Source organism: Mustela putorius, unplaced genomic scaffold (genome assembly GCF_011764305.1).
Source record: "Mustela putorius furo isolate JIRA1106 unplaced genomic scaffold, ASM1176430v1.1 tig00003846_pilon_pilon_pilon, whole genome shotgun sequence".
Taxonomy (NCBI): domain Eukaryota; kingdom Metazoa; phylum Chordata; class Mammalia; order Carnivora; family Mustelidae; genus Mustela; species Mustela putorius.
This window is the reverse complement of record NW_025421999.1, coordinates 2488866-2502653: the sequence shown is the minus strand read 5'-3', so window position 1 is coordinate 2502653 and position 13788 is coordinate 2488866. Positions and strand designations below refer to the sequence as shown.

Genomic DNA, 13788 nt, shown 5'->3' with positions numbered 1-13788 from the left:
TAGATAAACTTCCCTTTGTCCCTCTTTTCCTGAGAAACTTTCAAATGTTGAAAATCAATTCCTTTTGTCCCCTTGTTATTCATCTGCTACACATTAAATAGAAACTCTGGGCATTGAGTGATTCCCGCAGGGTCTTTCATCTACAGAGAAGCCTGGTACAAATTAAATTCTTACTCTCCCTCACAAATTATAGATATGTATTGTAGTAGGCCAGTGGACGCTTTTGCTAGTTCAGCTTGGTGAGACTAGCTAACTAAAGTCCTTTATCTGAAGTTACCCTGGGGTGGGGGGTGACTGTGGGGCCACATTAATTAATTCATGCAAAGTATTACCACGTTGTTCTGACTTTCCAGGCTCTATTTTAAAAAGCATTCTGGTAAGTACCGTGTTTTAGTTACTTCCTAGATCCTTGAGCCATTTGGGTTATGGGTATGTATTTTAATATACTCAGGTAATACCAAATAATATTACCTCCAGTGGCGATGTGATCTATGAAATGACGGGCATAATGGTTATTATAAAATAACATGGAAAAACAGATTGTGCGGTGGATCTCTTAGAAAGGTTGAACTGATGCAGACGCCGTTTTCCTACTGAAATTTAGGCCCCATAATGAAGGGAGTGGCTGCGATGCCAGCCCCACAGTAGGACTTTGGAGAGCATGTCTGCACAGGGCGTCCCTATGGAACCCCTTCTACAGAAAACCACACACAGACGCTGACAGAGGCACGTGCACACAGCCGAGTCCGGAGCCCTAAACAGTGCGAGGAAGTTGTGAGCATTTCCCTTTCATCTGTTATCCACCAAAGACGTTAAAAACCCTTCTTGGCAGAGTTGTCCTTTTGGGTCATTAATAAAGACATCTGCTCAAGGTCTTCATGGATTCCACAAGTGCCAGGACTCCTCCCAAATTATTCTAATTTCCACCCCCACCCCAGAGATGGGTTTGTCTACAATCCAATACCCACTTTTATTGGGGACCTCCTGGACTCCAAACCGAGAACCCGCGTTACGGAAACGATCTGCTTGCCACGCAAGCTCCCACCAGCACCTCACCTCGCTCGAATCCTCCTGCTGATTGATGACGGCCAGCGCGTCCTCCGCCGCCTGCCGCTTGGCCTCCGCCACCGTGCGCTCCATCTTGGCGCGCTCGGTCGTGATCATGTCATGGGCTTTCCGCTCGGCCTCCGACACCGCCTTCTGCAGCTCGGTCATCGCCTGGCGCTTCACCTCGTTGACCGCCTCCTCTGTGTGCCAGGAAGGCCGCACCGGACAAGAGAACATTTCCCTGTTAGCGCAGGACCTTGGCCACTGACCGCCGTTAAACACAATTCTAGAGAAGGGGCGTGACTCTCATCGCAATTATTGGGCAGTTCTCCTGGCTGCCTAAAAACGAGCAGCTTTCTGAAATTCATTTAGGAAAACAAAGGGTGAGTTTGAGTTTTTTTTTTTTTTTTCTTTAACTTGCGTTGTCTGGGAATATTTTTTAAACTACTACTGCATCACTACAACTTTTCTATCAAACTAGTACCTCCAGAAATGATTAGGAAACCAGACTTCAGTAGCTAAAGGACGAATACCACTACCAGAAATCTGCCTAGAATAATTCAGACACGTTGAGGCGGTTTGCTACAAGGCTATAGGTTAATATGCACATAGGGAGTCCATGTTCAAAAGCTTTCAAAAGAAAAGAGGAAGGGGATGGATTTTACACATATACACATCTAAGGGCTAACAATTGTTTTGCTGGTGAAACACAGCACAATAGTGAAACACACAGCAGTATAGTGAAGGTAATTCACACGGCAATTATGTCAATGTAGACCTTGCAAAGAAAAATCCAGGATGAAACAGATGATCTGGCTTTTCTTTTTCCTAAGTCATTTCCCGAGTCATGTGGACTTATGCCCTTAATGGGCTAGCTAGATGGTAGGGTTCTGTAAAAATCATTTTCTCATTTCCCAGTTTTAAGCCATTGCCCATCGACTCCATCAAATATATCCACAGCTTTACATAACCAACTGTTGCACTAGACAAATGTAATTGAATCATACCAGAGGCCAAAACAATCAGGCCTGCCTACAGACCTGCAAGGTGTCAAATCAGCTCTTTATTTTTGGCTGTGGAAAGGGTGCAAAGATTTGACTAATGTACAATATGAGATTGACAAGTAAAACAAGTAATTTCCATTTAAAAAAATTAACTGTTCTAATTAACAAGGGAAAATATCCTCCCCCTAAATTAGTTTATCTAATTTTCATCTTTATTCAAAGCAAAATGACAATGATTAATTGAAAATTTAATAAGCAGTAATTATTAACTTGGCAAACCTAGTACCAATTAACACTCTATTAAAACTAATTATGACATGTTTCATTCAAGTGTTTGCACTTAATTGTTTCACCCACTTAAAAAGCACCTTAATTAAATGTTCTGTTTAATTAAAAACATAGATTCCTAATAAAAAAATGTTTTACTGTAGATTAAAAATGTAAGAGATGCAAATATTCCTAAGGTTTTTTAAACTTCGGTGGTTTGTTTCACACATCTAGAGCCCTGGTCTGGAGGACCATCGAAAGCTCTCCACTTGTAATTAGCCGGCATGACTTCTGTAGCCCAGGTCACTTCACAGTATTTCTGAACTTCTTTCTTTTGTAATGACTGCTAGGTTTTACACACTAAACTATAAGGGAAAGATCCAGACCGGAAATATTAACCAAAATATGTTAAGCCTTTGTTGGTTGCTCTAAGATATGCCTTTTAAAACCTGGATAGAAACAGCACCGCACAGAGCTTGTAGGTCTTCACCAGGAGGCGAAAGGATGCCTTTATTACCCTATCATAAACGACCAGGGGCACCAGGGAAGTACTGCCCTTCTAACTAGACAGCCAGGGTCTAATTTAGTTTGAATATTCAAGGTGAATTAAAATTCTATCTAAGTGGTAATACAGGACAATAATTTTTGCTTACGATCAAAGCTGTAGCTTGACTAATTGTGTATGCAAATCAGGCAATTTATATTTAAATTATGCATTCCTATTCTAATCCCACAGGCATATACAGATCAGCAAAGAGAGTTGGTAGGACATTTGCAAGGTGCTTGAATATTTATTACCAACTGCAAACATTCACTGATCGTTTGAAAAAGAAATACACTGAAGAAAACATTCGGTTGTGATTTGAAAACCATCTTTACGTTAGATTTTTTTCCTCAGTTTTATGAAGACTTTTCATACCTTTATGGTGTGTTCTTTTACTTTTGCTGTTGCTTTTAAAAATACTAATTTTAGGGGGAAACTGATGAGGCCTTCTCAACATTGGTTAGGACCCAAAATATTTTAAAATGTGTATTGTTACACTATTATACTCTTAATGGGGTAACATGCAGAATTTGAATGGGGTCTGTGAATTACATACTATTAATGTCCTGATTTTGGTGACTGTACTATAGTTATTTAAGCAAGAGGATGTCCTTGTTCCTAGGAAATACACACTAAAATGTTTAGGGTAAAAGGGAATTACATCTGCACCTTACTCTCAAGTGGTTGGGGGAAAATATGTGCAACAGAGAAAGAAAGGGAGGGAAGGAAAGAGGAATAGAAAGATATTAAAGCAAATACAGTAAAATAGGGAAAACTGGATAAAAAGAATACAGCAATTTTTATACCATTTTTTGCAACTTTTCTGCAGGTTTGAAATCATTTCAAAATAAAATGGTGCTAACGGTTGTATGACATACATTCATGCACAGGACATACTTTTTGCAATTATAATTTCCTATGAAAAAGGATGCACTGGTTACACTACATTGAATTTTGAGAGCTCTACTCCTTTGATATTTTTCAAATGCTTTAAACTTTCTTTTATTTACTTATCTTTTACAACAAAGGTAATGTATAATACTTTGATGGCAAAGACATACTTTATAGGTTTTCTTCAAAAAAAAATTTTGCCCACAGCAGATTTTAGAATCTTGGGGGAAAAAGCTCTCCAATAATAACAAGCCGATATCACATTCTGCCCTTGGTGTTTTTATCTTGCTGGATGCCCTGACTCTCAACACTAGAAATGCTTTTTAATAAGCCTATAAAGATAAATATTAAAAGCAGTTATTAAAGATTTCCAGATAAAACTGTCACCTGTACTTAAGGGATTTAATATACTCCTCAATATGAGCATCTATCCATAGAAAACTGTCCCAAAACTGTTTTTTTGTAGCAGATGAGGGATACTGTTGTGAGAATAACACAAATACACAAAAGTAATTGACTCCGCTTCCAAGTCCTATTTTAGACTGAAATCCTAAGACAGAAATAGGCACATCTAAAAAATGTTCTGGGCATCATTTGTTTGCTAAGGTTAAATGCTTCTTAGAGTCCACAGACCCAACAGAAGCAAGCATTGTTCTTTCTCTCCTCGTGTTGCCCTCACGATGTCAAGTATACCCAGAATTAGTTTCAGAAACCCATAAAACAGTGAAGAAAAATAAGAGTGGACTCAATAGATTACAACATGTCAAATTTTTAAAGAACCTGATTAAGTGGCAAATATACAGTGCCGTTTTGAATCTGCTTCCAATTGCTTACCACTTATGGTAGGACTTCCTTTGTGCAGAGCTATTCAAGTTGACTTTACAACAAAGGTGGTACGTTCAGAAAAATCTGCTCTCGCTTAATAGCAGTCAAACAAAGACTTGAGCAGATAATAGCACAGCAAAAGAATTTGGATTACACAAGGCTTTCCTGTCAATTTTTCTTTATGAACTATCAAGGGTTTAACTTAAATACACATAAATAAGGGAGATGCAGAGAAAGACTCTCTCCCGCAACAGAAAATGTCATCCTTCTGCTGTCCCAAATGACCATTCTTTGTGTCTCTTACTAGAATAAGTTGCACTGACAGCTTAAGAATGGGGAAGAAAAAGTGCTCAGAAAGAAGATGTAGCAATTCTTTTTCCAGATAGGTGACACCTGGCACATTTTAACAGCTGGAGAGTAGCCCGTGACCCAGGAAGAAATCTTAGAGGTGATGCTGTGAATCTGGTAAGAGTATGCAGCTGAGCAACAGACATAGCATTTAAGCTGAATATGCTATCTGATGGGCATACTGGACATTCAAGAGAGCCTTCTGGTTCTCAATCGAAGCTACCAGGTCTAGCATACTATCAGATTTGGAAACTTCTTGTCACTCTTACAAAATCAGGTTTTTCTTTAAAAATCCGTAAAAACACTTGATAAGAGTCAAATGATCAGAGCATCAGCCAAGTTGCAAAGAACTATGGACATGGCTGGGTCAAATCACAACCTCAAAAGACACTTTCCCTTCACTATGTCTCCTACACCCATCCAATCCTTTGCAGAAAGAGCATTTTCCAGTTTTTCCAGTCAAACTATTTTAATAGTTGGAATTTAGAGCAGCTCAAAGCTACAGTATGTGTCTGTCATATCATCTTTAACTCTTGAAACAGGTTATATGTTTTCTCTCATGAGTCAGTTTTCACAAGGTTTTGGCTTAACTTTTCTAAGAGTTGGTGTTCCCCCAACATTCTGCCAGATCTGAACCCTCTGAAGCCAGTGTGACACCGGGAACTTTAAATGAGCCCCAGAATGGAGACCAGTATCTCTTAAGGAAAATCTGACACTGTACATAGGAGGGAGGAATAGAAGTTTAGCATAACTTGGTCATTTAATTTAGGAAACAATTTAGTTCAGGTCACTGAGTATTAATTAGCACAGGCGATCAATTTTATATACTGGTTGTAGTCATAAAATCTGGAAGTTTAGTTCCTCAACAAGTCAACTAGTTTTGTTAGGATTTTTTTAAAAAGAATTTCAGAGATGTGCCAATTGAATCTCCATTTTTAAAAATCAGGAGAAAAGACTGATGTGTGCAATTTAATTTCTGAAACATCAGATTTGTTTCTTCATTAAGAGTAAACTGCATGCAAGCTGAGACCTCTTATGCCAGCTTTCATCCCAAAACCATGACAGCACCTGAAAAACAGGGGTTTAAAACAGAAACGTTGCCAGACGGTCAATTACGTGGCACTAGCAGATGCTCCTAAAATGAAAACTATTTCATGTTCTAATCAGGCCTGGTGAAAGAATATTAATTAGGGCTTAAAATTTTTGGATTGTGGGTGGGGGGGGCTGTTTTGTTTTTGTTGTTGTTCGCAGGAAAGGCCCTCCTTGTCGCTCCTCACATCACTGCATGAACAACTGTGCACAGCTGCCAGAACACTAGACTCGTGTTTTTCAACAGTTCTTACCAGCTTTCTTCCAGATCTCCTCTGGCACGTATCCAGAAGCAGGCCTGTGAAGGAATTCCCGATGCGCATCTAGGAAAGGGATGCAAAGCGGGTGGGGAAAGGAAGAAAGCACCATAAGCACGTTATGTCACTACACGGAATAGAAGCAAGCCATGCCTGTTCTCTTGGCTGCTCTACAAAAACATAATTTTGAAAGGCGGAGCGTTTCACTTCTAGAAAATAAACACAAATAGCAAGGCCAGTCATCAGAGCTCAAGGAAAACAGAAGGTCATTGGTCTAAATGCCTTGTATGCTCAAAATTAAACAACTTCAATGATTACATTATACAATATGATGTCTGGGAGCACTGGTCCCAGAACCCTCTCACTCTGGGAATTTCTATAGGCATGCTTTATTATATATTTAATATATATATTTATTATATATGAATTATATTTGGTAGTTTTCTTTTCAAGAGTCAGATTGGTAGTTAAAAAATCAAATCTTAGGCTAATATAATTTTCACATAGCTCTGATTCCAAGAAATAGTGAGCCTTACTCCATAGCCAACCAGTTCGCACAATGACCTCTTAAAAATCTCGCCGAGCACTAAACATTTCCACACAAATTGGATCATATGGATTGGACATGGGTGGAAGGAAGACAGACTCATTAGAATGAATTCAGAGATATTCAGGTAACAAAACAGGATTAGTACATGCTTTCTAAAACAAAATGACGTTTCACTTTAAATGAAACGCTGGGCTTATTCTTGTCAAATTTTAAAAGTTTGAGAAAACAGATCATAATAAGCTGATGTAGGAATGCTAACCTCCAAAATAACATGATTGTGGAAATGATAGGATACCTTTTGCATTTTTCTAGGTATCACAGAAAATAAACCGAAAATGTCTTCCATAGTTAAAATATGTACTACGCATCTTCCCTATTGAATTTTCAATGAAAGCCTATATATTTAGAGGTTTGGGGGCAAGAAAAAAAATTTAATTTTTATAAAGACAACAATCATTCAACCTCTGATAAGTTTCAAGTAATTAAAATTTTCCCAACATTTTAAGAAATGTCAAGTACCAGAATACAGAGTATGGAAAACAGAGAAAAGCACACTCAATTTAGCTAAGTAGACATCATTTTACATTTGAATGCCTTAAATAGGTTTGAATGTTTTGATTCCTTGTAGGGTACATTGATTACCAGTGGCTCAAGCTGAAGATTTCCCCAACTATTCTGAATTAGCAAAAGCTTATTATAGCTTAATGAAGGGCATCTGGAAACTCTGTATTATCTTTGCAATGTTTTTTAAATCTGTAATTATTCCAAATATACAAATTCTTAAAACTTTATAATTTCATGATTACGTGATAATCAGATGCACTTGAAATATCCATTCTCATGGCTATTCTCATGCACACATTGAATTCTATAAGGAAAATGATGAAAACCAAAATATTTTTATTTAAGTAATTTTCATTCATAAAACAGCTAGATAAAACTGTTTGGAGCACACACAACTTCAAGAAAATGTGATATGGCTAATTAGATTCATCAGGATTACCTTCCACACCACTATTTCCAGAAGAAATAAAGAAAGTATAATCAAGTTCACATTCCATAAGACACAATGAAACAGAGAGAAACCTATGGCAGCTTTTAAAGACAGTTTTTTATGAACAGATTTTGGCTTAAAGTGTAAGAATTGATATATAAAGAAAAATCACATCTTCTCCAAAGTAGCAAAAGAAAAAAAAGTTTTTTCCATTTATTGGATTAAGAAAAGATCAACAGCTTAGTAAAAATTATTTATAATGGCCAATCATTATTACAGGCAATGGGAAAAGTAATGTTAAGTTATCCAAAGGCCAAGCATGAAAGAAATTAATTACCGCCCCGGAGAGCTTAGGCAGAAGAGACTTCATTCAGCCCAGTGAAGTTGAATCTTAGCTTTGCCACCTACTAGTCAGGTGACATTGCTCAGGTTAGTTTTTCCATGTCTCTGTCTCCACATCTGTAAAGTGGGACACGGGTACAACATTCGAGTGCACTGCTGTGGAGACTGAAAGAGGTACTTCCTATTACATGCTCAGCTTGGCACACCCCAAACTCTCATTAGACATTAGATGCTATTACCCTCGTTACTGTTAACACCATTATGACTTAGTAGGCTGTCCAGTAAGAATGGATACTTACTTCCTCATGAATAATTAAGGTGGAAAAAAGCACCTTAAAGTTTCTTCTCCTAGCATTTAAATTCACATAGCACAAAACTTAAAAAGAAACGAAAGGAAAAAGGAAAAACAAACCCAAAAAACCTCTCAAGAGATTTGGATTAAGCAATATTCAACAGTAATTTTTTATTCCCTGAGTATAGGTCACTTGGGGACAGAATTTATTTCCATAGTTAGTAATTCTGTCTTAGTCCTTACTGGGAAGTCCTTAAATTTCTTACATGTTACTTGTATAAATTTTATTTAAAACTCTAAATGTTTATAGTCTCCAAAATTAATCAAACATGATGTTTAAGCCTTAATCAGGCACCCACCTTCCCAGGCATTGTACAGTAGAGATTGTGAGGGTCCATATACCACACTGGACAGTTACGCAATATTTCGAGTTGGCTATATATCCCTAAAATTCTCAGTGACATGTAGACTCAAACTGCACCTGACCTTGAAACCAACAGAAACACCAAAGCCAATAATCCAGTAAAACTTTTCTTTATCCCAGACTACCTTCTGAAAGAGTTTCTTTTTGAAATAAGAGAGGAATCCAAAGGCAAGAAATTTTTATAAAATAAACAGATTCACATATATATGTAAATGTATAAGAAGGGAGAAATCAGATGTACTCCTCAGCATCTACTTTGGATACACTGATGAATAAAATCGCTACAGAAACCAAATGCCTAATAAATATGCTATCTTCTCTTCTGTTGAAGTAGTAGCAATAACAATGTCTTTATAGGCAATGCTGAGTTTAAAAAACAAAAAAAAGTCCTTACGTTGCTCTATACTACAAGAGACAACTTCCCTCTTGGGACCTCCTTAATTTAGAATATTGACTGCTCTAGGGCACCTGGGTGGCTCAGTGGGTTAAGCCTCTGCTTTCAGCTCAGGTCATGATCTCAGGGTCCTGGGATCCAGGGAGGCCCACATCGGGCTTTCTGCGCCATAAGGGAGACTGTTTCTCCCTCTCTCTGCCTGCCTCTCTGCCTACTTGTAATCTCTCTCTCTCTGTCAAATAAGTAAATAAACTTTTTTTTTTTAAGAGTTTATTTATTTGACAGACAGAGATCACAAGTAGGCAGAGAGGCAGGCCGGGGTTGGGGGTGGGGAAGCAGGTTCCCTGCTGAGCAGAGAGCCTGATGTGGGGATCCGATCCCAGGACCCTGGGATCATGACCTGAGCCAAAAGCAGAGGTTTTAACCCACTGAGCAACCAGGCGCCCCTAAACTCTTCTAAAAAATTAAAAAATATATATATATTGACTGCTCTAGACAAACCTATGTAAAACACCTTATGTTTGTAAGGCCCAGATTTTAAAGAAGCAATTTTTTTATTCACCATTAAATCTTGACCACCTATAAAACATCAGTTGCTATAAAATGGATAGCTGTATTAAAATGCAGTCACAGAAACAAAGACAAAAGAGCCTATAGGAGATGGTTTAAAATGTGAAACATATACATACATAACTACTGAAAGACTGCAAAATTACAGGAAAGTCCTAAATTGAGTTCTGGCTTTCTTTGGGACACAAATTGTTTGGGGGCAAGAAGAGAAGAGGAGGACCCTCCAGGAGAGAACACATCTATGAAGAGAGGGACTGCGTCAAGGTGTAGGAGTAGTTCTAAGAGATGGAGAACAGAAAAAGCAATCTATGATGTAGGAGATGGAAGATAACACTACACTTACGACAGAATGGAGACCATTGGCCACTAGAAACAGCAAAGGGCCGCTATCAGTATATATGAAGGGATGAGCTGATAGCCTGTGCAGAATCAATGGGACCTCATCTGACCCAGAACAGCAAGGCTGAAAGCTTGGCAGCACCTACGTATGGTCTTTATCCTGTAGTGGGCAGAATGAAGCTGAGATCATGATACTATCTATCACAAAACCACCAAAAGAAAGGACAGGTTAAGTGGGTTCATCTTTATAAATGTTAGTTATTATTTTTAAGGATATAATGAATTCAGAAACTTCAATATTTTGTTTCAGAGGCCCAAACCAAACCTAGAAGCCAGAACTGCTGTAGGATTTTTTAACAATAAAAGTACCGGGGCACCTGGGTGGCTCAGTGGGTTAATGCCTCTGCCTTTGGCTCAGGTCATGATCCCGGGGTCCTGGGATCGAGCCCCGCATCGGGCTCTTTGCACGGCAGGGAGCCTGCTTCCCTTCCTCTCTCTGCCTACCTCTCTGCCTACTTGTGATTTATCTGTCAAATAAATAAATAAAATCTTTAAAAAAATAAAAAATAAAAGTGCTCTAGGAGGCAATCAGCTCTTCTTGGTTTTAAAAGATGGCTATATTTAACTATTACTCCCTTCTTTTTAAACCCAATATACTTAAATACGGTGGGCACTTAGACACTCAGATGAATGCTCTTGAAATGAATTTCATGATGTGATTTAAAGGAATCGATACAAGTATATAAAACTCTAAACTTTTACATGCAGATATACTCTGAATAATATGTTTGTGGCTTTTATAATCTGATAGTAGACAGGATATATTTCTTTGGCTGGGAGCAAACCATTTTTCCATAGCCTTGTATTATGAAGTAGGGTCCTAAAGGTACAGCAAATTTACTGTGTTTAAGACAGAATTCCCCTTTCCTAGTTTTTCTGCCTGTTAAAGTAGCCACCTAAAAATTACTGTTTTGAAGAATTTTCAGAATGAAAAAAGTACTTAAGAATTTACTCTAATTTTATAATCTTGGATACAAAGAAGCTGGCTTCATATATCAGTCCTTTTAAGTTCTTTTTCAGATTACGTATTAGAAGTAATAATAACAGCTATTACTTTTATCACATCTACTATGGGTCAGGCACTGTCCCATATGATTTATACCAATTAACTCATTTAACACAGAAACATCTATAAAGTATGTATTATCACCATTCCCATTTTATAGATGAGGAAACGGAGGCACAGAGAATTACTTGCCAAAGATGATAAAACTAGGGAGAAGAGAAACGAGGGGTTCAAACCCAGACGATCTGTGCTTTTAACCTTCATGCTGGACTTCCTGAGGTTTTAGACAGTAATGAGAAATTCTATAATTCAATTATATGACAATCATAAAGCTTGCTGGCCAGTGGAATTTTAAAATACCAATTTCCCCACCAATCTACCTGAAGCAGGGGTGGTATTAATTTGCCAAACTCAGAAGTCCTGAGCTCCTTTATGAATGGTCAACTCGACTTCTCATTCCATTTAAAACAAACAAAAAGCCTCTTTCTGAAACTCTTACCAAAAACATCATGAAAGTATTTTCAAAATTTCATACATTCTCATCACAATATCCAAACATTCAAAAAAGGTGTGTGTGTGTGGGGGGGTGCATTCCTATTTCAAAGAGTTATGCCCAGTCTCTTGACATTAGTCCATCACTGGATACTTCTTTTAATTCTAACAGTATAAAGAATTTCTTGAGAAATACAGAAGGAAAGCACACAAATACAAGATAAACTATAGGAAGATTCTAGAATAGTACACAGCCAGTAAAAAGAAAGTAATCTAAAGGAAATAAAATGTCAGGAGCCAAGAGAGAGTGATATGAACAGCATACTGAGAGAAAAGGGGAATGGAGACAAAGGAGGAGAAAGGCAGCGGCACAGAGGCCCAAACCAATGCTCAGGCCCATGAAACGCTAACCAGCAGCTCCCCACCTATATGTACAAAAGCAATTCTACTTCAGTGACACTATGTATCAATTCTGATGGCATGAGCCTCTCTTGGGTGAAATTTACAATGTAACAAAACTCAAATGTACAAAGAACAAGTCATACTTTGAAAGTAGAGACAATTGTTTTAAAAATTAACTTTCTAACTTAGTACTAAAAGATCTGGACTTTTTCCTGGAAAGTGAGTAATAACAATAAAAATAAAAATCTATGAGCTCAAGGAAAAAATCTAATATTTTGAAGAGTCCTTCACGATACCAACCTGTTTTTGAGTTGAAACAACATTATGGGCTTAGTGTGTACTCCATTTTAAAAATTGCTCAAGAGGCTGTTCAAAATAGCCTTCATTTAATATCTAGGGAAAACTCTCCAAAACTCAATTAGTAATAGATTAGTCATGTTCTCTTACTAATCCCTCACACTGACTTAACACTACGGATAGATTTCAAAAGTGAGAGGGGGGAGTGAAGTTTAACAAGCACAACAGAGTGGTCATGGAGGTTATGTTCTCCTCTGTCCAGTCCCCAAATGCAATTTAAAAATTCTCAGAGAAGGGGCGCCTGGATGGCTCAGTGGGTTAAAGCCTCTGCCTTTGGCTCAGGTCATGATCCCAGGGTCCTGGGATTCAGCCCTACATCGGGCTCTTTGCTCAGCGGGGAGCCTGCTATCTCCTCTCTCTCTCTGCCTGCCTCTCCGCCTACTTGTGATTTCTGTCTGTCAAATAAATAAATAAAAATTAAAAAAAAATTCTCAGAGAATGTGGATGTGTGTGTGTGTATTTGTGTGTGACTAAACACTGCCAGTGTTTCCAAGCTAGGGAGGTAACCAAGGAAATATTTTGAACTAAAGATATCTCCTATAATATTATTCTGAAGTTCTGCAGGTCTCATTTGACCTCTGTAGCAGCTGCAGGGAATTAAGAGAATTGAGCTAAAAGAGACATGGGTAATGTAACTGCAGGATACAGAGATCTACATGTACATAAAGATACAGACATAGCACTAGTTCTTATCTATACACACACTTGACATACTCGATGACACACTCTCCGGAGGCAGAAATGAGACTCATCAGCCAGTAATCTCTGGTCTTTTCTTTACACATCAACATATTCAACTCCAAAACCTAGGAGAGAACCTTCAAAAACACTTCATGTGAAATCAGTGTGGTCCATGATTATAAACCACCAGCTGTCTCAGAGTCACAGCGCAGCCCCCACAAAAACAAAACTCACAGGCTTCAAGGCTAGGAGGAGGCACACAATGAAAGGCCACGCCGATTGCTTAAACTTGCACACTGTGTGATTCTTGACAAGCTACCTCTCAAGTTGGGATGGTTTTTTAAAAGGTAGCCTGTGGTTCTGTGGCCACAATGAAGACTGTTTATTAAAAGAAAAAAGTCAGAATACAAACAGAAAGGAAATGCTTATAGTCTTTGAATATTACAATCTCCAAAAACGTAAAGCCAAAGCAACCTCGTATGACCAAAACTAGGAATTCATAAAGCATCATCAGAAATAATGTAATTTGGGTACCCCTAAGAAGTTTTTTAAAACCAACTTTATTCTTTTAGTTAACAGGGAAACTAAACCTATTGTCCTTGAGAACAATATA

At 38.0% G+C, this 13788-nt stretch overlaps 1 protein-coding gene across 1 annotated transcript in view; it reads right to left on the bottom strand.

The window, feature by feature from the left end:
- The window catches only part of RUNX1T1 (RUNX1 partner transcriptional co-repressor 1), a 132134-nt gene that overhangs the window by 14245 nt on the left and 104101 nt on the right, over positions 1–13788 (bottom strand). The window contains 2 exon segments of the mRNA XM_004768592.3: positions 1057–1247; positions 6270–6338. Of these exon segments, the coding sequence (XP_004768649.3) occupies positions 1057–1247; positions 6270–6338 (260 nt within the window).